At 41.3% G+C, this 27,632-nt stretch overlaps 1 protein-coding gene across 1 annotated transcript in view; it reads left to right on the forward strand.

Annotated features, from left to right (window-relative positions):
• Nucleotides 1-23,357, forward strand: part of kif26ba (kinesin family member 26Ba) — a 76,377-nt gene extending 53,020 nt beyond the window's left edge. Inside the window, exons 8-28 of the mRNA XM_046383821.1 lie at nucleotides 1,204-1,349; nucleotides 1,613-1,729; nucleotides 2,637-2,823; nucleotides 3,608-3,815; nucleotides 6,757-6,928; nucleotides 7,697-8,029; nucleotides 8,125-8,301; nucleotides 8,782-8,914; nucleotides 9,075-9,333; nucleotides 9,447-9,548; nucleotides 9,822-9,949; nucleotides 10,777-10,956; nucleotides 11,132-11,442; nucleotides 11,666-12,338; nucleotides 12,735-13,669; nucleotides 13,911-14,143; nucleotides 14,500-14,670; nucleotides 14,791-15,005; nucleotides 17,398-17,663; nucleotides 18,693-18,843; nucleotides 19,526-23,357. Coding sequence (XP_046239777.1) covers nucleotides 1,204-1,349; nucleotides 1,613-1,729; nucleotides 2,637-2,823; nucleotides 3,608-3,815; nucleotides 6,757-6,928; nucleotides 7,697-8,029; nucleotides 8,125-8,301; nucleotides 8,782-8,914; nucleotides 9,075-9,333; nucleotides 9,447-9,548; nucleotides 9,822-9,949; nucleotides 10,777-10,956; nucleotides 11,132-11,442; nucleotides 11,666-12,338; nucleotides 12,735-13,669; nucleotides 13,911-14,143; nucleotides 14,500-14,670; nucleotides 14,791-15,005; nucleotides 17,398-17,663; nucleotides 18,693-18,843; nucleotides 19,526-19,674 — 5,246 coding nt within the window. The 3' untranslated portion in view covers nucleotides 19,675-23,357. The remainder of the gene's footprint in view (nucleotides 1-1,203; nucleotides 1,350-1,612; nucleotides 1,730-2,636; nucleotides 2,824-3,607; nucleotides 3,816-6,756; nucleotides 6,929-7,696; nucleotides 8,030-8,124; nucleotides 8,302-8,781; nucleotides 8,915-9,074; nucleotides 9,334-9,446; nucleotides 9,549-9,821; nucleotides 9,950-10,776; nucleotides 10,957-11,131; nucleotides 11,443-11,665; nucleotides 12,339-12,734; nucleotides 13,670-13,910; nucleotides 14,144-14,499; nucleotides 14,671-14,790; nucleotides 15,006-17,397; nucleotides 17,664-18,692; nucleotides 18,844-19,525) is intronic.
• The last annotated feature ends 4,275 nt before the right edge of the window (nucleotides 23,358-27,632 follow it).

The raw sequence follows: 27,632 nt of genomic DNA on the forward strand, positions 1-27,632 counted from the left end.
CAGCTCTGCTTGATGCGACCAATTACCAGGAATTTATATCAACTACACAGTCATAGACACACACAAACACACACACACACACACACACACACACACACACACACACACACACACAGTGCTTTATAGCCTGTAGCGTAGCATCACTATGTTACAGTGTTGTGTTAGTCAGTGGAACAGTCAGCTCGCTGACCATGTCTTTACTGCCTGCGGTAGACAGGACAGAAGGAAACATTGCAGAGCCATACATATACTCACACAGATGCGTAATTCAAGACTCTCTCACTTGTACACTCCTGAAGGGCACAAAAGAGATGCTCTGTGGTTGTGGTTGCGATTCCACATTGAGTCATTATGACTGCGGGAGTCTATCTGATAAAGAAATAGGAAGAAATCAACTGGTAAATCAGTTGAATCAAAGTAAATGACTCAGTGTTGCTTCAAACAAGCTGTTTTAATAAAGCTGATTTCAAGATGTTGTGTTCTTTAACATTTCTTTAACAGCGTTTTGATGTTTTATCAGGACGAGTCTGGGCACTGTGCATTAGAGAATCTTAATACTATAATGTTTTAAATCAAGAAGAAGAAGAAGAAGAAGAAGAAGATTCTTCTTTAAATCATTTCTAACACTGAAAACAACCATTTTGTTTGTTTGTTGTTTATTTCTCCTCCAGCAGTTAGAATGTTTTTGAAACACATCATGAAATACATCTTTGTTTTGAAAGTAAGCCTCGACTCTCCAGGAAACACTGAGGGAGAACAATGTAAAATTACAGTGTAGGTGACAACCGCCCCTCAATCGTCTCTCTGAACAAATCTGAACACAATTCTCTACCCTGCATCACACAAGTCAGGCTTTTGATGTCCTCTGTTTCTGTGTAAATGTTCATGTCGATGTTATTGTTAGGCTTGACATATGGTTTTGTTTAGGTGTGTGTTTGATCTCCAACTCCTGACAGCCAGAGCAGGTGTGTGTGTGTGTGTGTGCGTGTTGGGGTGGGGTAGCATAGTCAGCAGGACATAGAAGACAATTATTATCTTACGTCTCAAAGGGACAGACCTGGAGACATAGACATGCATGTGCCTGTTCGTACAAAGCACTTCTTTCCTGGGAGTCTTTTTTGATGATGTTCTTTTTGATATGCCTCTCCTTATATCTCCTTTTCTGTTCACCCTTCTCCTGTTTTGTCTTTCTGTCTCTTCCAGGTAAATCCTACACAATGATTGGCCGTGATGACTCTCTTCAGACTCTGGGTATAATCCCCTGTGCCATCTCCTGGTTGTTTAAGCTCATCAATGAGAGGAAAGAGAAAACAGGAGCACGCTTCTCTGTTCGCGTCTCCGCAGTTGAGGTCAGTGTTACTGACGAGACCTCAATTTGAAACATTCCCTGCAGACCTGAACAGGTGCCATCAATGATACAGACATTTAGGAAAGGAGGCCACGTGGTAGAAGTGGCAGTAGCTGTAGTGCTATCTGTCATCACGTGCCTGTAGCTGTACTGTTTTTAACTGATTTAACTGCTGTTGTGCCATCACAACTAATGACTTTTCTCTAATAATTTTTAATTTTTTGAATAAGAAGTCAGAGTGTGTGTGTGTGTGTGTGTGTGTAGGTTTGGGGAAAAGAGGAGAACCTTACAGACTTGCTGTCTGAAGTCGCTACAGGCAGCTTACAGGATGGACAGTCACCTGGGGTCTACCTGTTCGAGGACCCCATCTGTGGCATGCAGGTACACACACCGATGGACAAAGACATGCACACATTTTAGCACACTGCAGCTGACAGTAGCTTTACTTTAGCTAATGTGGCTACTGTAGATTCAGTTCTGTAAGTATGTACTTGAACAGCCTCTGAATCTGTCTCAATATGCTTTACTTTTGTTTTTTCAGTCTTAAGCAGAGCTCTGTTGTCTCTACAATTGTGAGATGTGTACACTTGCACATGCAAACACACACACAAACACACACACACACACACACACACACACACGGAGTAGCAGTTACATTATAAGATTGATATGACAATGGTGTCCTTATTCTTCAAAAACTACTGGAAAAGTCAAAAACAGTTTCAAGTGCAGAAGATGTCAAGATTCAAACAAAAATGGAAGCATAACTAGGAAAAATGTCACTTTGTCTTTATGTTCAAGCTATTTTTTAATTGACTTTGCTTACAGAGTGACTTTGAATTTATTGATGAAGTATTAACCCCTGAATAGTATGCATATACATAAGAGTGCCAAAAACGACTGAGTGACGGAGGCTGAGTTAGTGTGTGCATGTGTGGCTCCAGTTATATGTTTATAGGATTATAGGGTCTGATACAAGAACATCTGTGTAATCCTTAACTAATCTGACATAATCTCATCAGTAATGATATCCTGCAGTACCACACACTCTCTCTATTTCTGGCTTACTCTCTCTGTCACTCTCTCTCTCTTTGTCTCTCTCTGTCTCCCATACCTGCAGGCACATTCGAAACTGCTTTATTTGTATATGCCAATCAGTCCAACAGATACAGAATCCACATAGTACACAATATTATCAGTGTTTGGACACTTCTTGGTAGGTAAACCAATTTCCCTCATCCAAGATTAAATGGAAATGGGACTCTATCCTTTTTTATACGTTTTCCAGCTCCAGAACCAGTCTGAACTGCGTGCTCCAACCCCAGAGAAGGCGGCCTGGTTTCTGGATGCCGCCATAGCAGCTCGCCACAGTAGCCAACGGCCCAACACCACCGAAGAAGAACATAGAAACTCACACATGCTGTTTACGTTACACATATACCAATATCGCATGGAAAAGACAGGCAAAGGCGGGAGTAAGTACTGTTTGGTGCCACTTTTTTCAAATGTAATCATTAATACTAATTTAATGATTACAGCTACTTCTACAGCTACAGACACAACACCGTTAGCTCTGTTGTTATCATATCACACAATGTCTGCTGTGAGTTCTACATCTGATAAACATACTAGCATAAAAGCAGACACAAACATAATGTTTACTATTAAAGTATTGTTTCACCACATGGAGGACAAAGTAAGGATTGAGTTGTACACACAACTCTCACTGACTGTATATTCCCTATACAGATTCTGTGTTTCGATTAATTTGCACACACATTCACACATGAGTACGTAAATAACTGATAATGCAGGGGATAATGCAGACAAATGTCTATACTGTGGGCCTTATTCAGTAGCTGTATGTTATCTATGTGGTATATACTTATGAAAATAGGACCACAGAAATTGTTTACAGATGATATAGTTCACCAGTGATGAATCTTTCTAAATCCATATTTAAGTATTGCTGCTATCAGCAACAGTTGTTAGCAAATCTATACAACTGCTCCTGTGATTACACTGTATACATATAATCAGATTAATATCTTCCCTCACAAAACTGATTGTTTAAAGGCTAATCAGGCTTTTTTGTGATAAACTGAGCCTCCAGTATCATCATTACAGGAATTCATGAGTGAAAGATGAATTTGTTTTTTCAGTTGAATGGTTGACTTGACTTTAGTCTGTTCCTTTTATTTTATGCCATTCCTGATATCCTCATTATTTACCTCTTTGATGCATTTTTCACTTTCCTAGTGTCAGGAGGTCGCAGTCGCCTCCACCTTCTGGACCTTGGCAGCTGTGATGTCAAAGCACTTGGAGGAGGAGGAGGAGGAGGAAGTGGAGGAGGCGGGAAAGGAAGGGAGAACTCTTCACCTGGCTCGGCCCCTCTGTGCCTTTCTCTGTCTGCCCTCGGCAACGTGATCCTGGCTCTGGTCAACGGGAGCAAGCACATCCCATACAAGTAAGTTGGTGTGTGTGCAAGTGTACATATGGAGAAGAGAGGAGAGGAGAGGTGAGAGGAGGAGGGGAGGGGAGAGGAGAGGAGAGGAGAGGGGAAATGTGCTAAGATAGTTTGAATCAAATAAGGAGCAGCAATTAATTGGTACAAAACAAAGAAGGGGATATAAGTTTGGAGAAAGTGTGGAGAGGAATGATGGGTGAAATGAGGAGGTAAGGATGTTTTGGAGCTGGAAGAGAGGAAAGCAGATAAGAAATCAATTCAGTAACAGTAAGGTTTTGGGGACATAACGTTATAAACAACAACAGCTGCTGTTACATATTCATCACATCCATTTTCCTGGTTAACTGAGTGGCAATGAGAGCAAAGGAGAGAGTCAGAGACACACACATGCAGAGTGAGAAAATACAGACTGCAGTCAGAGCTAAACAGTTATCAGAGAAAATAAAATATATATCATTAGTTAAGGTTTAGTGTGCAGTATACAGCTTGTACAGTATATGGCCTTAAGTGTACTGCCAATGTCCTCATTTCACCTTTCACTCTTTTTAACTACTCTATTTTGTCCATCCTTCCTCCTCACTCTCCTACTCTCCTTAAGGTTGTGTACTTCTGGGCTTCTTTGCTGGGTTAATTTAGTCACCAGCTTTTGCATTTACATTGCAAAACAACCTGCTACCTAACACTGAAGCTGCAAGCTGTGCTGAGTGTGGTTTGGCACCAGTGACTCAGGGTGTTGTCAGACTTTGGGAGATTTGGAATATATGCCGTGGTACTGCCACTTATGTAGAACCAAAGACTGACAATGTAGTCACAGAATCACAAATCACTGAGCAAAGGCTAGAGAGCACAACTAAGCTAACCACAACATGAAATTTGTTACTCACTGAGAGTCTGTATAGAATGATCTTGGCATACTGATGTCTATACTGAAAGAGCATCTGCTATCTGCTGGTTGTTGTAATTGCCTTGCTCAGGGGCACATCAGCTGATTAATGGAGGGAGGGCATTATTAATCACTCCACCACACCCACATTTTTCCTGCCAGTCAAGGGTGGAATTGAACCAGTGACCCTGCAGTCACAAGCCACTTCTCAAACCTCGGCTTTAATTCAATGTTGTACTGAAAAATAAGAACAGTAACATAAGCACATCGGTGCTTAAGCTAAATGCAAACATCAGCATCCTAACATGCTCCTACTGAATATGTTAAGCAGATTATCGTTGATGCAGATAATGTTTACAGATAATGTTCAAAATGTTCCAAAATTTGTACCAATCCATCTTGTAGATGTTGAGATATTTCACTACAAAAGTCAAAAAATACTATTGGCACAAGAAGAATGGTCACTGGATCATCAGAGTCATCAGGACTCACCATAGGGGCATCATGGACTTGACTGACGGACTGTTGCACTCTGCTCCATTAATTTCATCACAGTTAAAGGCTGAACCTGTCTCCTAGTGTTTCATTAGTTTTGGAATAGGGTCCCATGCTGCTCTTTTATCCCCAATTCTGTTCCATACTGTAACCTGTAATTCTGTGCTAGTTGATAAGTAAAATACTAGACATTTTCATGTGTTTGTAGCTTCCCAGTTCAATAAAAAGGTGGCAGACACTCTCAAGAGTCGAAGCACATGAGCATGACGTCAGACAAATAACAAGATCCACATTTCAGCCATAACATGCTAATCTGTATAAATCTTCTGTCTCCTGGCAAAGCACCGCAATTTTTCCACTGATATCCCCACTTCTATACTGGCATCTCGCTATAAAATAAGATACTCCAGGGACACAATCACTTGTTCTCCTGTCCAATATCTTGTGTGACCTTTGCAATTCTCAGACATCTCCCTAATCTTAATTTAGTTCAGTCAAACATAAGTACAAGACGTAGTTTTGCAATATGGCTCCTTAATGACAATATCCTGTAATGAAGACGATCTAGGTCCTTCGTTAAAGGCTAGGTCTAATCACAGTGAGCACCATGTTACATACAGTAGTCCTCCTTAGCAAAAAGAACAATATAATAATAAAACTTAGCACTGGCTGAAAGCACTTGAATTAACATACAAATGCTTCATGAGTCATAAATTTACCTACATTAGTCTCAGACACACACACACACATATACATATATATATATATATATACTGTATATATATATACATATATAGCAGAGAGCAGCCTCATGAGAGGTAGGCAGGATATGTATGTGTGTGTGTGTGTGTGTTGAAGCCTGAGGTGGCAAATACAGAAAGAAGAAATGAGAGGAGAGGAGAGGTTCATCAGTGAGAAAGAGGAGGTCAACATTAGAGTATGTACATACTTGTGTCTCTGTGTGTATGTCTCACACATGCGTGTGTGACATGCCTGCAGGCTGTGTTTTTAGAAAAGGGGGACAGCAGCATGTGATATTAGGCCTCAACACACACACACACACACTCAAAAGGCTATGAATGATTGCAGTAGCCCACCCAGGAGAAAGTCTTTTCTTAAACACACAGTCTACTTTTACTCTTCCATCTGTTAGTATAATCTCTCTGGGACATAGATCAACTCCCAATATTAAACTGCATAATATCCAGAGTGCTTCTTTTAAGACTTTGCTAGCCTTATTTTGGAAAAGCAACCTTCCGTGGGTTTTAGCAGTATTAATTAATTGACATAATCTATGATTACCATTAACTCTACCCTTTGAATCCTTTAGCTTTATGAATATGAATATATTAGCCTTAGTGTAAGTTAGTTTCTCATCATAGTCAAATCGCTCGACCTTTGTACAACCTGTAGAAAATGAAAAGAAATATCAATGATCCTTTGTCAAATGTCAAATATATGTGGGGGTCTATTGGAAAATCGACCAGTTTTGTCACATGTTTGAATGACTGTGTGCTTTTCCAGCGTGTCTTTCGTGCTCACATCCAACGTGTGTGTTACTAGGGACAGCAAGCTGACCATGTTGCTAAGGGAGTCGCTAGGCAACATGAACTGCCGGACCACCATGATTGCTCACATCTCCGCCTCACCCAGAGATTTCTCAGAAACCCTTTCCACCATCCAGATTGCTTCCCGTGTCCTCCGCATGAAAAAGAAGAAAACTAAAGTCACCGTGGTGAGTTTGAATCAAACCTTAACGCTTCATTAAACTGTCAGATCATTTGTCTTTATCTCATAAAACTAAAACTTTAGGTATGCTTAGTCAAAGGTAAAGAGAACTACAGTCACTGATAACATACTTTAAACAGGTGGACATATACATCCATCCATCCAGTACAAACATATCCCTCTGCTCATAATCTTAACATCGTTCTGCATGTTTTAATACTGGAGTTCATGTGAAAACCTTGGCTTTGTATAATTAATTACAAGTTGAAATTACTTTATTTTGAATCTTTGTGCTGACTTTATTTCCAATTGTCATACATTTTTTCTTCTCCTCTCACTTTCCATCACATGTGCCTGTAGTGTTAACACCGTCTCTCACCTTTCACTTTCTCATGATCACTTATTTCAGAATTGTTCAGCTGAAGGAAAAAAAAAAGAGGTGAAGGCTTCAGAGCTCTAAAAATAAATCTCCAACTAGAGGAACTGAAGTCATGAGACACTTTAAGTGTGTGATAGAAGAAAGGATAATTATATCAAACCAAATAAAACTTCTTATCTTAAATCTATGTGACTTGGTTAGGCTGCATGTTAGTTCAGGATCTGTCTGGATGTCTTTTCTCACTCCTCTCCATCCTTCCTGTCTCTCTCCGTTGTGAACTGTCAATTAAAGACTTAAAAAAAAAAAAAAAACGCTCTCTGCAAATCTAAAAAGGGAATATTTTCTCTCTCACCACCCTGCTCTTCCTTCCCGTTGCCTGTCTCTTTCTCTCTCCAGCAATACACCTCCAGCTCCTCTGGAGGAGAGAGCTCCTGCGAGGAGGGTCGCATGCGTCGTCCGACCCACCTGCGACCTTTCCACCACCGCGGTGACACTGACTCTGACCTTCCATTGTTGCGACTGTCCAGTGACCCTGACGAATACTCGAGCAGCGAGCAGTCATGTGACACTGTGATCTACGTGGGTCCGAATGGGGCTGCGGTGTCAGATCGAGAGCTGACGGACAATGAGGGACCACCAGAATTTGTACCAATAATTCCTGCTTTGCTTCGAGGTAAAGCAACAGAGCAGCAGCAAACACAGAGCCAAGTAGCTGGAGCCCAGAACAAGGTAACTTAAATATATACATTTCAAGAGTTTAGACAATCAGTACTAATCAGAGGCGCATTTGTTGACTTACTTCTTTCTGTGTTCTCCTCCAACAGGTGCAGGCCCAGCCAGAGATCCAGGTCGGCGGCCCCTCTCAGCCCCTCCCTCAGCCTTCTCAGTCAGTACTTGGGCAGCCGTTGGCCCCTGTGCCAGAGGAGGGAGCTGAGTGCCTAAAGTGCAACACCTTTGCTGAGCTGCAAGAGCGACTGGACTGCATTGATGGCAGCGAGGAGGTGATGCAGGTTTTCCGTCCTCTTTTGTTGTTATCACTGAAGTTAAATTGTTCTATTAGTGTGATTTGATCTGCATTTGGTGATACATTACGAGTTTGGCAGGTTGTTTGACAAGTTGAACACTTATTCGTTTCAAATGGAAACAAGGGTTTTGTCTGTATAAATGTTTTGCTTGTATTGCTGCTGTGGCTTGTGTTTGTAGAGGCAATTTTCTGTCCTTTCAATAAGAATATGCTTTCAGCCGTGTTACAGAATGATGCATTTGAAAAGGCAATGCACTGTTATTATTAAATATTTATAGAGGACTCCGTTATTTGCAGGTTTTTATGTTTAGCAACAAGCGATCGTGTTTATTCTCATCCACCAACACTGAAGGCAACATAAGTGGAGAGCACTTCCTTTGTCAACAATCAGATATTATCAGGTATTCTCATATGAAGCCTTTCTTTTTTTCATCCTGCACTCTGTCCCTTTATTCAGGTGGCAAAGTTTCCCTTTGAAGAGGTTCCATCGAGCAAACAAGGTGCCAAACCAGAGCCGTGTCCATCTTCAGCTGTCCCAGCCTCAGCTCTTTCTGCTCCTGGGTCTGTGTTGGATACAGAAACCAAAACAGGTTAATGCATTAATTATATATACTGCATATAGATTTTGATTCCACCCTCTTATAATTTGTGACAGAAAACTGATTCTGAAGGCTTCTGACAACTGCTGCGACAATTATAGATCAGCAATTTGCCATCAAGTCGAATTATTGTTCTGTCCAACATCCCCAGGCTCTGGATGTGCTGTAGGAGGCGCAGTGCAGTCCTCCTTCTCCTCAGCAGCAGCGGCCTCGAGGAGAAGGACTAATGACCAGCAGCTGCAGGAGATCAAGGAGGTGGTGGAGGAAGCTGAGCTGGCCCAGACAATGATCCACAGCTTGGCTCACAATTCTGGTTCGCCCATAGTTACTAGTACCAGGAGTGTTACAGGAAGTAGCAGCATCACCTCTAACCCCTTGCACAGGGCCAAGAGCTCCCATCTGAATGACAGGTGAAGAGAGGTGGTACTGTGTGCCACTGTGAAATTTTCTTGCAAATGTTGCTGTGGAATGGAATATTTGCCTTTAACTGACAAGATGTCTCATTTATTGCCTCTCTGAACAGCCGCGAGAATCTGAACGTGGGCGGTAACACTGACGGTAAGGCACGCCCACTAGGATCACCACGCCTCGGCATCGCCAGTCTGACTAAAACCTCAGACTACAGGTATAGAGAGTAAACGGGAGCAGTTAAGTTAACTGTCTGCCTTTTTCTTTCATTGTGTTTTAATAAAAAACAACTTTGAAACATGTCTTTGAAAAACTGAATATATTAACTAAAAAATTATTTCTTGCTGATATTTCTGTTATTACTAAATAAACTGTATGCAGCAAGGAAGGAATTGCATGTGGGATGATGAACAGTCTAAATGTTCATCATCAAAGAAGACTGTGGCACCAAACCGACTCCATAATGTTTGATGCCTGTATTCCTCTTCAGGCCTCCATCCTCTCCCTCCCAGCGGTGTAAAGTGTACACCCAGAAGGGCGTGATGCCAGCAACACCCCCTCTGTCCTCACACACTTTGGCTCAAGATGGCCAGGCCACAGAGACTTTGACCTCAGACAGTATGCATCTTTCTACTTCTTTTTTATGCTTTATGCCTTATGATTTTAGACTGGATGTTACTGTATTAATTATATAAAAGCAGATATAACAGTGGCTATTAAAATATTTTTATAGAATTAGTGTTCAGTCTGAGTGCTTAGTTCAGTTTGATTTTTACATGTTACACCACATGGAGTGACAAAAACTGGGTGTTCCAACCATTTGCCTATTACTTTCATATACTTTGAATTATTTATCCATTATTATTAGCTAACTAGTTCATCACCTCTGCATATTTTCTAACTCATTTACAGCCTCTCCATGTACTCCCTCGTAACTGCAGAACTACCCCAAGGGTACTTTATGATGATTGATATTTTAACCTTTTTAAAATCAATTTTTGGATTATTTTCATCTGTTCAATTTTTGCTTCCTTTTCTTTCTTCTTGTTCTTTTATTAGTCTTACTTTGGTAAAGTCGAAGACTATGACCACACTCAAATGGATATTCATATCCTCACCAAAACTACCATATACACATATCTAGAATATTTCGATTTTATTTAGTGATTTTCTGTTTTTATACACTGTCATTAGTCATCCTGTGTTAAGTCTGTGGTACTGCTTCAGTCTGTTGGGCATCCTTGTATGAATCTCCCCATTCTTCTTCATTCATCTTAAGACATATAATATACAGTCACGTATTCAGTCAACTTATCACGACACAGTTTATCTGTACAGTAACTGGTGCTTTTAAATTGGCTTCATGGTGATGCCAACTTTCTTATATTCTGTTCTTGGAATATCACATTAATTGCAATGCCAAATGCGTGTTTGTGATTCTGCAGACAGTTTGGCCGCAGACAGTGGCCGGTCCTCTACAGAGTCCCTGCTGTCCAGGACTTCTCCAGTGGGCATGAGCCCACAAATCCGAGAGCCAACTCCATCTTTGTCTGCCAGTTTGGGCTCAGCTGAGACACTCTGTGACGATGACGTCCCACCGATACCCTTGGACACGCTCAGGGATGGTGAGTTGCAGTAAAACACTACTATTTTTACACAGGGAAGGGGGGATCAGATGCAAAATGAGTCATATGGCTCATTTGCAAATCCTCAGAATTATGACGACAATTATGCAGTACACTAAGCAAGAGAGAACAGGACATGAGCAAATTTGATTCTCTTACTGTCCTCTTCTTGCAGCCTCGGGACCTGTGGTATCTGCAGAACCAGTTGGACCGCTCACGCTTGGGGAGGATGAACTGGTGTACAACATAGTTTCTGGAGGTGTGGAGAACTGTGACATTACAGCTCTCATGGAGACTCAGGGCCTGGCCTGTCGACCAACAAACATCATCAGCTACATTGGCGACTGCTCGATCACTGCCCTCCCCTCGGGCTCTCAAGCCATCAGCGTTAGTGGTATTGCTGAGGGTAGAGCTGTGGAAGATTTTCATATACCTGCAGGTCCTGCAACAACCTCAGGAGTCACAGAGGTTGTTGCCATGGCAGAGGTTAGTGTGACTGTCTTGCTTTGCACAGTGACTAAGATCAATGACATGTGTTCTAAACTCAAGCTAAAAGATTCACACATATTACCCAAAGGCCACACACCAGTGCTGTGGCTGTAACATAGTTGCCACTGAACACAGTTTTTCACAAAATGCTTGACAGAATCATGAAAAAATTTGTTTTTTCACAAGATTCTATACCCTACTGAATTGTGTCCTGTCCTAGGTGGCCATGGCCAAGCTGCGGATAGAAGGTGAAGCCTTAGCCACAGTGATGTCCAACTGTGGTTCACCCATGTCCTCCTGGATGAGCGATCTGAGCATGGGCAGTGAGGCTGATCAGTCTCTTCACAGCTTCAGTCAGTCCCAGAGCCAGCAAGGGGAGGCCCTGGCTGAACCTGAACCCAATCAGAGCCTTTTGTTTGGTTATGAAAGCTGTGGCAGCCCAAGAAGAGGGAGTCTGGAAGGAGAGGTGGTGCTGTCAGAGAACGGGAGTGATAAGGGAACTCCAACCAAAGACAGGCTGAGGAAACTTCCTCCCTCCATGGCTAAAACTAACATCCAAATTCTAGCAGGACCTGGTAACTTCTCTCCCTTCAAGACTTCCATAAATGTGCAACCATGTGTGGCTGTCAAACCCATGGTCATACAGGAATCAGCCATCCTCTCTTCACCTAACAAGACAAGCTCAATTAAAGACCCAGACAAATTTAATCCACCGCTTTTAGCTTCTATTTCCAGTGAGATGAGCTTCGAAGACCCCTGGCTGAAACGTGGTATGGAAGAGGGGAGGTCCAGGGAACTTGTGTGTGAAGAGAAGGCTGGGAGGAGGGAGGTGGAGCATTCAAAGAGCCAGGCTGGAGCTGTTACCGGGGACCACCGTGGCTTCAGTAGGGATGGTAAGCAGGGTCGGTTGGGATAATGTTTCAAGCTAGGAATGTAACATTAGCCCAGGCTAATTCCCACACATTCAAAACAGACAACACATTCACATGGCATTTTATCACAGCTCTCACTGTATTCGTGTTGATCATCATGAAGCTCTCTCCCTTTATTCAGGTACTGAATTACTGGAGTTAGTTCTGCCAGACAGAGAGAGTGAATAGCTCTTTCTTTCCATGCATACACATCTCCTGCTTTGAATTAAGTGTTGATGTGATTTATTATTTTAATAAAATAAACTATCAATCCTTACATGCTAATTGTAAGAAACTGTGGAATGTTGTTTCAAAGTAAAAGATTTACTGGATTCTTAAGTCTGTGTTCTTTCTCATTTGCTGTTCTTCCATCACTAGGTGGTGATCATGGCAGTCCAGGTGGTGAGCTGGTGTTATCGCCAGATTCCTTTAAGAGAGTGGTGGATGGCTGTGAGATGGTCGCTGTGGTTGCCCAGGGAGAATGCCTCACGAGTATCTACAGCCCAGACATCCATCGAACTGCCAGTCTTCCCCGTGGCTGGCACCGTCTGAACCGCCACGATGGTTTAGACAATGGTATCGAGTATCGTAATCTTGGGGTCACCGCTTCAACTCCATGCAGTCCTCGTGCCACACTTGACCGCAGGGGATCAACTGGAAAACAGGGCTTTTTCTCCCACAAGAAGGGGGGAATCCCACCTCTGCCACCAGTACGTAAATCCAGCCTTGACCAGCGGAACAGGGCAGCCAGCCCTCTCCACCAAGCCAGCCAAGGAGTCTCATTACTAGGCAGCTCTGCAGATGATGCAGGGATATCAGGATGTGGCCCCACAGGTGTCAGCAGACAACGAGGCTCCAGCATAGACAGTAGTAGACTTTTCAGTGCCAAGTTGGAACAGCTTGCAAACAGAACCAACTCTCTGGGTCGGGTCCATGGCTCCCACAGTGGTTCCCACCATTATGACTGCTTCTCTCTGGAAAGAGATGGCAGTCTTAGAGGGGGAGGAGGAGTAAGAGGGGACAGCACCATGCCTCGTACTGGGCGCAGCCTCACCCGTGCCGGATCAGTGTCTTCTCCTACTGGAAACACCAGCAACCCCAGTTTCAGTGCCGGTCCTGGGCCGAGCAGCGCTCCACAGTCACCAGCCAAAACCAGCAGTCAGTCAAAGATGTCAGCAGTCAGTAAGCTGCTGATGACCAGCAGTCCAAAGGCGAGGAGTTTGTCTGCCTCCAGCACTAAGACTCTGAGCTTCTCTACAAAGTCTTTAAGCCAAGCTGCGAGTCGCAGCTCCAGCCTTCCTCCCAATGGAAAGGTAGGAAGGACAGTTTCTTCACCGTAAACGAACACACTTTTAACATCTGTAAACCACTTGACTCATTAGACAAAAAGATGAACCATTTAGTTTTAACAAGAATCTTTTTCTTTGTAAACTGTCTGTTTAATTTAAGAAGAAACACACAACACATCCATCAATCACTCAATAGAAGTAATTCAAAAAGTCATGCTCTCCATTTCTCCTTCCACCCACCTAAGCCGTTTTTCTGTTTCCTCAGCCCCAGAGCTCAGTCCAGGGCTCCCTGCAACAGCAAGGACCCTCCCCTGGATCCTGGTCCACCCAGTCTTTAAGCCGCAGTCGAGGGGGAAGCCTGGCTGCAAAGTTGCCTCTTCGGGCTGTCAATGGTCGAATCTCAGAGCTCCTGCAGGGAAGTGCAAGTTCCCGCTCCAGGAGTCATGCCCAGGGAGGAGTCACAGATGGAGGAGAGGAAAGAGGAGTTGGGGGAGCAAGGTTAGTCAGTTTTACTTTCTTTGAGTTTAAATTTCAAATATTTAGTAGGACATTCAGCACTTCATTTAAATTGAGTTCATTACATGGTATGCATTTAGTTTATATGATGCACAAGCTAACTAAGTTTGTAGGCAGTAGACACCATTCATGTGTTGTAAGAATATCATCAATAATAGGCATAACAATTTAAAAAAAATTTGTTTATCCTGATGGTATAAGGTATAAGCTGCAAAACCCATAGTTCAACTTCCATTAGGGACTTGTCTGTATTTACTGTCAGCACCTTACTAAAAAAGGCAAAATGCCATGAAAACTGTTATTGTTTAAATTCCTTCATCCTATTTTCCTGTTCTCAGTGGAGGGGGAGCTGGTGCAGGAGGAGGTGGTGGTGGTGGTGGTGGTGGTGGAGGAGGTGGCTTGGGAGAGGAGAGGCCTGCAGTCATGCAAACGTTGCCTTCTCCCTACAGCAAGATCACAGCCCCTAGGAAACCACACCGCTGCAGCAGTGGCCATGCTAGTGACAACAGGTATAAGCTCAAGTTCACTGAGAAATGTAAAATGTTACAATTTCACCACACTTTTAATATTGCTTCAAGTATTTTCGACTGTGATCTGAAGGGTGAACATCATCTTTTTGCTTCTAACAGCAGTGTACTGAGTGGCGAGCTCCCCCCGGCCATGGGGAAGACGGCCTTGTTTTACCATAGTGGAGGCAGCAGTGGCTATGAGAGTATGCTGAGAGACAGCAGCGAGAACACAGGAAGTACCTCCTCTGCTCAGGACTCCCTCAGTGAGCACAGCTCAGCTACCACCTCCTCCAGACGGAGCTCCAAGAGCAGCAAGAAGAGCAGGAGCAACATAGGTCACAATTACATTTTTAAAACTCTTTTCTAAATATTGCTTCAATCAGAATGTAGAAGGGTGGTATACTTTTGTGCTGTTTTACTATCCAAACTATTTTCTAACTTCTGAATCAGAAGACACAATATGAGATTCACTGAGGTGACAGCTTTGACAAAATGTGATTAGAAGACTTTGAAAGCTTTAAAAAAAAAAAAAAAGAATGCTATGAAAAAGACCTCCAAGAAAAAACTGAATGAGAAAGCAATGATCGGATAAGGGAAAAGTGAAGAAAGTGGTGGCAGAAGGAGCCAGGTAGGAAAGGTGACCCTGACCACCCATCTGTGAAATGGTAAAGGGAATCTGCTGGTGTGAGCTGTAATGAATATATATTCAGCAGAACACCACACAGAGAGGCTGCTAATGTGTCTGCCAAATTACACTGGACTGGTTAACCATGAGGATGGATATGTGCATAAAATCAGATTGGACAGAGGCAGCTCTTCCTGGTGTGTTAAATTGGAATAACCCTTTCCATCCATGTGTGGAGTGTGCAGCCTCTCCTCCTGTCAGCAGCATAAAATCTGAGTTTACGTACTTGCACATTTTCCTTTCGCCATAAATGGTCTTCAAAGACAGCATTCACTGTCAGCCTGTCACAAGATGAGACAGAGACAGAGAGGATTATTCTGTGTTTGTTGCATGTGTTCAATATGGATACAACATAAGTATAAATAGTACGAGGAAGAAAGCGCAGATGTGCCACAGACTGAAGTGACCAAAATGTTAATCACATCTCTAGCTAGTCTCTTTTTGTGCTTGATTTCCATTAGATTGGATTCACAAGCTCGCTCTCTCATTTTTTCTCATCTTTTTTCATTTATTCCTCTCACACATTTTGTACCTCATTCGTCCATCTCTCTCCCTGTGCACCTTCCCCTCCCTGCAGACCCTCATTCTTTCTCTGTCCCCTTATATTCCACTTACTACTATGTAATGAAATACAAATGTCTCTGCTTGACCTTTCAGTGCCACACTGAGACCAAAAGACAGCTGCAGCCTTATTAAAATCTCCATTTTCTTTTCCTCCCCTCTCTTACCCACCTTATCTCTGAGTTCCTGGTGAATCTGATAACTCTCATTCCTGCCGTCATGGTTGGAAATTTCAATGCAAAGCATGTGTGCACGAATGAGTGAGTGTGTTCATTATAGTTTAGTGGATAGATTAGAGAGTGACCTGCTGCTCTTATCTATCAGCTTCATGGAAAGAGATTAAACTTTTTATCTAGCGTCACACTCCATTATGTGTTTCTTGTCTCCTTTCTGCTTTTTCAATCATTTAGTACTTTTCTTTGGGGTTTTTTTTCTCCTTTGTGCCTCTATCCAGTGATCATCCATCTCTCTCTCTCTCACCGACCGTCTCTTCCTCAGCTCACAGTGTTATGCGTTTCTGTCTCTGTCTCTATGCACATGGTTTAAGTTGCACTGTATCTACTGTATGGCCGTGGACCGATACATTACCACATGCACAGCTGTCTTTATCATCCTCCTGAATGGTCCTGTGTAAATGAATGGTCGAATCTCAGAGCTCCTCCTTCGAGCAATTGATCCCACCAATATGTGATGCTAGATTAAAGGTTATAGGAGTTAAAGGAGAGGGTACCACTGCTACAGCCAGCAGACATTGGTTTAGCATAATGCCAGAGTCTGGAGGAAACAGGTAGCCTGGATCCTGTCTCTCCAAGAATAACAAAGTCTGTCTACCAGCACCTTTGATGATCACTATTGAATCACTATTTCTATTTCATTTATTTAATCTGAAGTGAAATTGAAATCCAAAAACTTAAATTTGTTGTTTTATGGTTGGTTATGTTTCCAGGCAAGCTGCAGTGTGTTTATTAAGCTAAGCTTACACACATTAGAGTGGCACTGATCTTCTCATCTAACAGAAAGAAATCAAAAAAGTGTACTTCCAAAAATCACCATCTCTTTAACGGTATAAAGTAGAAGGAGAATAAAAACATGGAATATAACTGGCAATAAAGCCACTTCACTCTTTCAATACTTGAGCATAATATCTTGATGTACTAATCTAGTGCAGTAATAGTGATTAAAGCCAATGGAGTAACAAGCTGTGCCATATTCAAGCAGTTTGTATGGTACAGTTTACATGTTTATGGTTACAGTGGCTGCTTTGTCTTTGGAAGGATAGAATTTCCTTTAAAAATAACCACTGAAACAATGTACAACCTACTGCAGTTCATCACTTGAAGAAAAACAGAAAAAAAAGACAATTTCAGTTTTTTTAGAATAGAGAATGCATCAATGAAGCAGTCTTAGAGTAAGGAACACTTCATGATAAAATCTGGTGGTGTGAAACACTTTGATTAACCTCAATCGTATTTGTCCTTCAGGCCTCCAGCGTCGTCGTCTAATCCCAGCACTGACCTTGGACTCCTCCACCTCCTCGCCTTCTCACCGCTCCTCCAAACAAACCATCACTTCCTCTTCTTCCTCCTCCTCCAGCCCAGGTGCATGCTGGGTAGATGGCCCATTGGGGCCCCCAGCTCCAGCAAACCTCCGGGGCGCAACCGCAATGACAGAAACCTTTGAGATCAAGGTGTATGAGATAGATGATGTCGAGCGACTGCAGAAGAGGAGAGACAAAGGAGGGAACAAGGTGAGAGAGATAAAACAATAGAAACTCATTTGCATACACTGGGGCTAAAGTTGGGGTAAAGGGCAAGATAAGGTTGGAAAATGGATGTAACAGAAAAGGAGGGAGAAACAGCAAATAAGCGTGTGGAAGGAAGTATTTGGAAACAAAAGAGGGAGTATAGAAAGCAGAAAAGGGTTAAAGAAAGGGAAGGTGTGTGAAGAGAATATACCACATGGTGGTAGGCTGATGAAGAAAGAGGAATAGATGTGGGGAGAGAATTAAAGAAGATGGAGAGCCAAATAGCAGAAATGGAGGCCCAGAGGGCAGGAGGCATATTGCGCTTGATGTCAATGAAATTGATTTGATGAATAGAGTTCTGTTGGACACTTGCTGGATGAGAACAAGAGGAGAGAGCTGGAGAGAAATGGAACCATAGAAAGCCAGGGGCTCTGACCTACTGTATGTGTCAGTGAGGAAAGAGACTGAAGAAAAAACACTGAATTTAAAAATAGAACAGTAAGGACTTTCACAGGATGAATATATCAACATTAGCAAAGAGTTCTGTATGAACAGCGAGCTTTTTTCCAATAAATCTACATTGTATTTTTCCCCATGCGTAATATTTTAAAAATGACTTAAAATTCCAAAGATTTAGCAGAATCTAGAATGCAGAGTGGTATTGTAAAACTAAAATGCAAATTAATGCATGGTGCAGGTTTTTGGGTTCCCACTTTTAAACCTTTATGTATTCAGGGGAGGGAGCACTGAGAGCTTTGAGAAAGACGGTGGGAGAGAAAACCATGAAATATAGATTTTTCCCGCAGCTGCCTTAAGAAAGCCACTTTACCCCCGACCGCTTCAGTGAAGCCGCTCGGTGTCCAAAAGCACTCGACTGCGGCCACACTGAGAGTCAATGAGGTGTGAATGTATGTAACCGAGAGAATGTTAAGCGGCTGCTCCTGAAAGGGCCACATGTGTTTCACAGCACATGTCTCAGATAAATAAAGGTGAATCAAATCCACATCTGTTTGTCCTCTGTCTGCGTGTCAGGAGGTGGTGTATGTCAGTGCCAAGCTCCGACTGCTGGAGCACCGTCAGCAGAGAATCAGCGAAGTCAGAGCAAAGTACCAGTGTCTGAAGAAGGAGCTGGAACAAACCAAACAGCACCTGATGCTGGAGCCACACAAATGGACCACCGAGTGTAAGTAGGATCTTCACACATCGTTGAGAGTGTGTGTGTGTGTGTGTGTGTGTGTGTGTGTGTATGTGTGTGAGAGAGAGACAAAGACAGGGTGACTGTGTAAGGGCGATTGTGGGATGTATGTTTGTGTGTCCGATTAGGTATTCCACACCAGAGGTAAAATGAGATGATTGATTTTCTTTTCAAAGGTTTGTTTATAACCAATTGCTTTCAACAATAAGGCAGGTGCTATTCTAAATTTTTCTTACTGTCAACAAGACCAAAACCAGTAAAGCATTATTCAGTACTTTGTGACTTCCTGTTTGTGGCTTGCAACCCCAAGACTCATTTTTGAAGACTATAAACACATGGCTGGTGCTTTAGTGAGTTATTTAGGACAGCAGGACAGTGTATGTAAGATCAAATCAAATAGAACCACAGTATGTGTTCATTGTAATGAAGAAGCGTGTGCAACAGAGTGACTCAATGATGTGTTTTAACAGGACAATAATTGAGCTCTATCTACATATCTCGCTTTGACCGCACACATGCGATACTTGTTTCTGTGATTTGTGTGTCGTGAGTGTCTTTTCAGGGAATTTGTTGACATTGAGAAAAACATAGAATATCACATATTAAACAAAGAGTATTCAACAGTGTTTCTTTCAGTGTTTTTACCTCTGCCTGTCTGTTGTGTATTCAGTTGAGCTACAGCAGGTCTACGAAGTGGACTCTCTGGAATATTTGGAGGCTCTGGAGACCGTGACAGACAAACTCGAGACCAGGGTCAACTTCTGCAAAGCCCACCTCATGATGATCACCTGCTTTGACGTGTCCTCAAGACATAGGTAGACAGATGGAGGAACGGAGAGCTGGAGGACAGACATTCAGACACACATCATGACACTAGATGTTGAATTTGGACCCTTTGACCCCTGATTAACTAAACATCTTTAGAAAATATCTCCTGAATTAATACATCTCACTAGTGGATAGTTCGCAGGAGGGATAGTGGGTTGCACTGGTCATTTGTTCCTCCATGTCATCCTCATGTCTCCTCCTGCTGTAAGTAGACAGAAGGACAGATGGATGGTGAGATGGAGTGTAAAAGCATGGAGATATACAGAGATATCTAACAGGCCAACAGACAGATGAGTCCACAGATTTTTTTTTTTTTCTCTGGGCTTGGAAACAGACAGTAAACAGCATCAAATGGACGGCTACTTTGAATCAGATAAATAAAGCTGCCCAAAGGGGCAGACAGATGGTTCTGGGTCTGACAAGAAACATCAAACGTACCACACAGTTTCCAGAGAAGTGGATAATTGGACTGCTGAGACACCTCTTAGACTGAGTCGAACATTTAGGAATGTACGCAGAGGAAAGGAGCGGAGAGAGAGGAAATAAAAACGGACAATTTTTTAAACAAAGAACCGTGGAGAAGAGGTGCAGAAGAGGAGAAGAGTTCCTATCTGCCACCATTTTACAGGAGCACTTTTTAGACCTTACACAGTCAAGAGCCATTGGCTGTAAATACAGAGTGCTGAATACAGAACGGTCTGGTATTGTTGTGCAGTTTAAAAAAAAAAAAAAAAAAGAAAAGAAGAAGATTGACCAAGCAAAAGACAGGAGGACAAAGAAAAAGATTTAGATAAGTGCCTTGTGAACATTTAAACAATACCAAGACCGGTCCTCTTTCTCTCTGAATTTGTGTACATGCAGTAAGGTGCTAGCATAGAAAAAAAAACATAAAAGATCAGTGTCCTTGGAAAATCTTGAATTTATAGCCATTTCTAAATGTGAGGTTTCACTGTGGGTCAATGTGTCACTATATCACAAAAAAACTAATACTGTATGTATGAATGGTCTTTGGTACATTGATGAGAGATGAGACCAACCTGGACCAATAACTAGAAGAGCTAAAGCAGACCTACAGAACATGGAGACAAACATTAAGTCCTCTTTAAACAGGGTTCAGTATTAATGTTTCCAGCTGGGCAAGTGGGCCAAAGTCAATTTTTACTTGCTCCTATACAAATTGTTTTATTCATCAGCAGTTATTAAATACCAACAAAGACTACAGATAACAATAATCTTACACACCTTATTCTCAAAGAGTGCAACACATAGTTAGAGTTTTACTCACATCCTTAAACAATGCCCAAGCACACTCCCTTTTACAGGAGAGTTAAAATGGTCACTTCAGCTTCACCTCACAACGTCTTTACCCACCACCCTCCAATCGGTACGGCATATGTGCAACTCTCAACAGAGATGGGAAAAAAGTGAGATTTCTCACTGCTTAGGTACTTCTAAAAACAACATGTTGAATTATTTTTTTACCACCTGCCACAAGTGAATTGTGCAATTTACCAGCCTGACGTCCAAGCGTGTGTATCCTTACTCTTGAGCCCTGTTTAAAACAACGAAACTATTGCAAGGAGCAAAAGTTGAACTTGAATAACTTAGTTGATTTTTCCAGGACACAGATTTATGTGTGTTTAAACAAAGAAAACACTTGTTTCTTGTTGTGGGTGTTTTTCCCCTTGACTTCATTCACCAACAGAGCACATCTGATATTTGACCCTCTGGGGCATACGAGGTATGTTTCCCCGATGCACGTATGATGGCCTTTTCATGTTCACAAAGCAATGAAACGTCTGAGTCATATAGGAATGGAAATGAAAATGTTTTTCTCCAGTGTGAAGTACATCCATTGACTGACTTGACTGTCAGACTGACTGACAGGCAGATTGTCTGTTATTTGTATCTGTGTTGTTCTGCTCTATTCTAAAAGAAACTGAATGATTTGTCAATGTGTGTGTTTTATAATAAGGTATCCTTTTTTATTTGAGTGCAATGGGACCATGTAGAGACTACATATGAGGATGACAGAATAAAATAGTTTAATGATGACACAGGAACAGGATAAGCCCATTGAAATGCAGCGTCAAAACTTCTATTAAAGGCCGGTGTTATTGCAACAAGTACTGAATTTAGACTGAAAATACTTATTTGGGACTTAAATTATGGTTACAAATGGGCTATTTAAATAATTTCAGTATTGCCTTTTATTGAAAGGACACAGATGTAATAATGAAATGACTAAAAGTATATATGTAAAGGAATAAAATAGAACTAACAAAAGAAAGGATGATGACCAAATTAAGAGGCAAAGATCTCTGCCTGGTTCCATTTTCTTTGGACGGATAGCAACACTTATGATTTGTTAATATTATTATCTATGGTGCTTGAGATGTTTATGATCTAAATGTTTGTACAAATATAAATATATGAAAGAGCCTGTTTCTCTCTGAAATACAGAACAATACCTTTCGAATGCTTCTTCTACATCGCTGTCATCTCGTCTGTTCTCAGCATCACCACCCTGTCCTATGAAGACCTTTTGCCCAGCAAGCAGAGATTCTGTTTGTTGTCTGAGAGGTAAAAGGAGGAAAATACACTTACTGTAATGATTTTGTGTGATTTGATGATAGTGTCCAAGTGCTAAATTTAACTTGATCCCAATATAATGAACTTAGTTTTTATCTATTCCATTGGGCTGATACAGAAACAGGATATGACTTTAAATGGTTTGATCTTCTCCTGCATGTGTAAAGAGGTAACAATCATTCTTTTGGTGGCTTGTACACCTGCAGTGACAGCAAGGAGATAATCTAGTGGGCAGTAACCCCAGAAACTAAGGTACTTTTGGCAGACTGGACCCATAAAGTGTTTTCACAGGTGGTGCAGCGAGTTCGCCCTGTGACATCTGATCATTTCAGTTCACCGTCCCAGTCATGAATGAAGGTTTATTTATTTAGCTCAGGAGAGCAGAGTTGCTTATTGTTATTATGTTCTTATTTATTTACATCTTATGATCTCTAAAGTTACTATGCATTTAAAAAAAAGAAAAAATAACTGTACATACTTTGCTGAGCCCATGTCATATATAAATATATATACTGTACACATATACGCTCATTTTTATTTTAGATATTTTCTGTTTGATTTCAGTTGCTCCTGTTGTTCCTGTTGGAGATTGTAATGCGTCAGGGTTTCCTAAAACAGTCACATCCAGGGTAGCTAATGTGGTTCAAGCACAACAGGAATTTCAGTCAATGAAATACAGACCAGAACTTAAAAATATGTTGTTTTACTTCTGAAGAAGAAAACCAGTTCAGTATGAAGACAACTGCATTGTTTCAGGTGAAATACCGGTATATTCTACAGTGTTAAAAACAGCCTTGTGTAATTAGCAGTGGATGTTTTGGGAAGCCCAACGTCTGGAAAGGTTGAACAGCCTGTACTTTCCAGAGTTAAGATGCTATGTGTGGGGCTTCTTCCTTGAATTGTCACTGCCAAATCTACTGTTGTAACACTTTATAATTCAATAATTGTGACCCCATATTGTTTATAGCTAACATTCAATTTGTCCCTTTACATTTGTGGCAATCATGCTAAAAGGTATGCACTGGTTGTCAGGTGCTTTAAATGAAATGATTCACTAAATGATATCTGATATATCAGATTTGAAGGTTAAAAAAAACAGTGTAATGAACAAATTGATGATTCATGTTTTGGTAATTTTAAGGGTTCAAGAATTATATGTGTTATCTGGAAACTTGACATATAGCATCTTTACGTTCTTGAGGAGTTTTGTGTGTTAACATCTGTGTCAGACCACATTTTTCGAGAACAGATTTTATCAGTTGCAGTAAGACATTTGTAATTGTGATCAGTTATAAGACAGTGTGTCAGTGGTGGAAAATCTCTACATAACTGATTAAAACCTGTTTCACATTGCCAGTCTGCTTTCTAGAAAAATGAATTATTTCCTATGAGAAATAACCAGGGTTACAACATATGATCTGTGAAGACCAGAGAATATGGAGTGTGAGCTCTGTGTGTGTTTGTGTCGATTCAAGGCTGCAACCATAATGTCCTCTGCATTTTTTGAGAAATGTGGTCTGGCACATTGTGTTGATGGAAGAGCAAGATGGAGGGATGTAAATAAAGAAATGTACTGAAAGAGATTTATATGTGAGTCCTCATTGTTTGAATACAGATTGGGCAACACAATACCAGACAGTCTGCAGTCTGTGCTGATCACAATGAAACACCCATGTGTTGCATTATGACTCAAACACATCTTACAGATATACTGGAAAGATACCAATTAGCCAAAACATTATGAAGACCCACCTAATATTGAGTAGGTCCTCTTTTGCCACCAAAACAGCCCTTACCTGTCGAGACATGGACTCCAGTAGACCTCTGAAGGTATTCTGTAGTATCTGGCACCAAGCAGTCAGTAGCAGATCCTGTAAATTACGAGGTGGGGCCTCCATGGATCTGACTTATTTTTCCAGCACATCCCACAGATGCTCGATTGGATTGAGATCTGGAGAATTTGGTGGCCAAACTATTCTTGAACAATTTTTACAGTGCGGCAGGGTGCATTATCCTGCTGAAAGAGGCCACTGCCATCAGGGAATACTGTTTCCATGAAGGGGGTGCTTGGTCAACAACAATGTTTAGGTAAGTGGTACATGTCAAAGTAACATCCACATGACTGGCAGGACCCAAGGTTTCCCACTAAAATACTGCCCACAGCATCACATTGCCTTGGCCAGCTTGCCTTCTTCTTCTGCTCGGTGGTCCAGTTCCAGTGCTCACGTGGCCATTATGGACCACCCATGACCCATGACCCCATTCACTGGTTTTCCTTCCGTGGACCACTTTCAGTGGATCCTGACCACTGCAGACCGAGAACCTCACACAAGAGCAGCAGTTCTGGAGATGCTCTGATCCAGTTGTCTAGCGAACACAATCTGGCCTTTGTCAAAGTTGCTCAAATCCCTACGCTTGTCCATTTTCCCTACAAGATTTCACTTGCTGCTTAATATATCACAACCTCTACCAGGTGCAAATCTAACGAGATAATCAGTGTTATTCATTTCACCTGTCAGCGGCAATAAGGTTATGGCTGATTGGTGTGTAGCTGCAGGAGGTTTTATTTTACTTTAAATAACTATTTTCAATAAGAGAAACTAATGTATATAATGTATATAACCATGTCATTTCTTACTACATCAACTACTGTTTGAATTGGAGCTCCTGTATCCATATATATGCAGAAGTCACATGGATATAATATCAGAGAGTAGCTTTGGTTTCATTACACAGTATATAATACACACTTGGTATCCTTGATTACTGGAGCTTCCCTACAAAGCTCCAATGGTTCCTTTGTTTCTTCAGGGATTTCTTTTTTTTTTTTAAATTGTCATCATACAGTTATTTTTCTTCCAGATGTGTCTGAACCTTGTCTCCCCTGTCTCTTCAACAAAATCTGAAAAGACTGATCATGTCTGAGAAACTATTTCCTCTGCAGCCTCCTGTCTCAGTCAGCAGACTTTGCCCCGAAACTACAATCCCGTGATAGATACTAACAAGTGAGATATCTTTCACATGCCACAAAATAAGATACTAATTCAAAAATGAATTAAACTTTAAAACATAATAATCTTATTGGTTGACGAATTCCAGGCAGATTTTCTAAAAGAGAAATGTAACAGAAAAAAAAAACACTTCCAAATACTAATGTCAGCACTAGATAAGGCTTTTTCAGTTCCTCTAAATTCACCTGAAAGAGGAACTGAATTCTTCATCCTGTGAAATATATTGTTAACATACATCACGCCATTTTACATGTGGTGCCTCAAGCAAAGGTGCTTGACTTTTAGATCCGGTGCCTGTTTTGTACTAGATGTCACTTAGTGTGAGTGTGTGTGTACCTTTACTAGCCTGTAGGCAGCTTTCTAGATGACATATTGCCCTGTTGAGCCTGCTTTGATCACTAGCGCACAGCAGGGAACAGGAACGAATGTGAGAATGGGGGAGAGAATAGATGAGAGAGGAGAGGAGAATAAAAGAGGCAAAATGGAAATGTAAGGAAAGAGAGAAATCGTATGTGGAAGAGCTTAAATGGGTGCATTCAGGGAATAGAAAAAAAACATAGCAAGAGAATGATGTGGGTAATTTTTGACAACTAATATGCAATCAATTATCTCTCACCATCTACTCACTAATCTACTCCAGTCGCACTCACCTCAGACCAGAGAAAGAGTTCAATTCTCTGTCCAGGATAACAAAATGTATTTTACTTGCTCTATTCCAACATCCTTGAGATGAGTATTTGTCATTTGCTTGTCTTGTTAAAAAGGAAAGCAGTGTCACTGTTATCCAGTTTACATGTGAAAAAAAAATTCACACCTAACATGAAAACAAGAATTTTATGAAACAGCTACTGTGGTGAGTTAATGCTCTTCCTGTTTAATTTGTTGTAACTGAGCATAATTACAATCAGATGAATGCTGAACAGTAAAAACATTTGGATCAACTCTAACAGCAAGACAGGAAGGCTTACAGCTCTGTGTTAAATGCTAAAATCCAAACACAGAAGTAGAGCTGAGGTTGATAGCAAAGTTTTGCGAGTATTAAAAGCACAATATGTAATCTCTGCTGCTATGCGTCCCTCAATCAAAACAAAAGAAGATAGTAAAAGAAGACTATTGAAGTTACTATTAAACCATCACTACAGCAAATGAAAATCTATCTGTCATGACTAGATGTGATACTTTAATGGTTTATTCACGTTAAGTTCAGTTCCATTGGTTGACTTCCTTGCTTACATTGTCATTGTAATTCACTGCCTGGGGACCATAAATGTACTAGACTAATTTCCAGACTATTGAGCGCACCTGAATATAATCCACACCCACTAAATCTGAAAAGAAAAAAAATCTTGTACATATATAGGCCGCAACTGTCTATAAGCCACAGGTGTCCACGTTGTCAATCTGTCTTTTGTTATCACTCTCGATGTCACTTTCGTCTTGAGGCAAAATCCATAAACTAGCTGCATCATTGTTTAAGCTGCAGGGTTCAAAGCGTGTGAAAAAAGTAGCGGCTTATAATCCGGAAATTATGGTACATTTGGTGCCAGCCCACCTAGTAAATATTGATAGATTTCACAGGATAAGTCTAAACTCTGTGCTAGAGGAAAGTCAAGAATCACAAATTAGTAGGAGTCATCCGCCCGAGACCATGCCAAATATCATGGCAATACGTTCAGTTCAAAAGGGGCTGATAATAAAGTTTCATTTTGAGCAGGAAAGCTGCAATAGAGGCAATTAGTCTTCAGCTCAACAGCCCTTTGGTTTTAAGGACCTGCTGTAATAGTGAATAAGCCCCAGTCAAAGATGAATGTGCTGAAGACATGATGAAGATGTGGACTTAAAATGAAAATGGGTTTAGTCTTGCCTTTCTCTTCTAAAATTAAATTACTCATGAATATCCATCGACTCCTTATCACTGAACCCTCAAACATAACAACATTATCGAGAAGTGATACCTGGGAGGGAGGGAAAAAAACAGATTAACTGGTGGTTTTGAGGCTCAGTTTTTAAGTTTATAAAGTGACATGATTCAACATAAAATAAAACAAAAAAAAAAAAAAAAACTTACTAGCAAAATTCGAAAAATGACATTTAGTTGTTATCAAATATTAATCCTTGATTTTTAGTAGTAGATTTGCATGCAGATTACAGATTTTGGAATAAAATAAAGAAAAGGTGAGAAAGAGAGAAATGATAGCAAGGAGAGAGCAAAGAGAGCACAAAGATGAGGTGGTGGTGGGAGGTGTGATGAAAAGAGTAAAAATTGAAAATTGGGGAGAGTGAGTGGCACAAGGGTGAGTGAATGAAGGTGGGCTAAAACCACTCTGTGTCCTTTTTTAGCTCGAC

This window comes from Scatophagus argus, chromosome 1 (genome assembly GCF_020382885.2).
Source record: "Scatophagus argus isolate fScaArg1 chromosome 1, fScaArg1.pri, whole genome shotgun sequence".
Taxonomy (NCBI): Eukaryota; Metazoa; Chordata; class Actinopteri; family Scatophagidae; genus Scatophagus; species Scatophagus argus.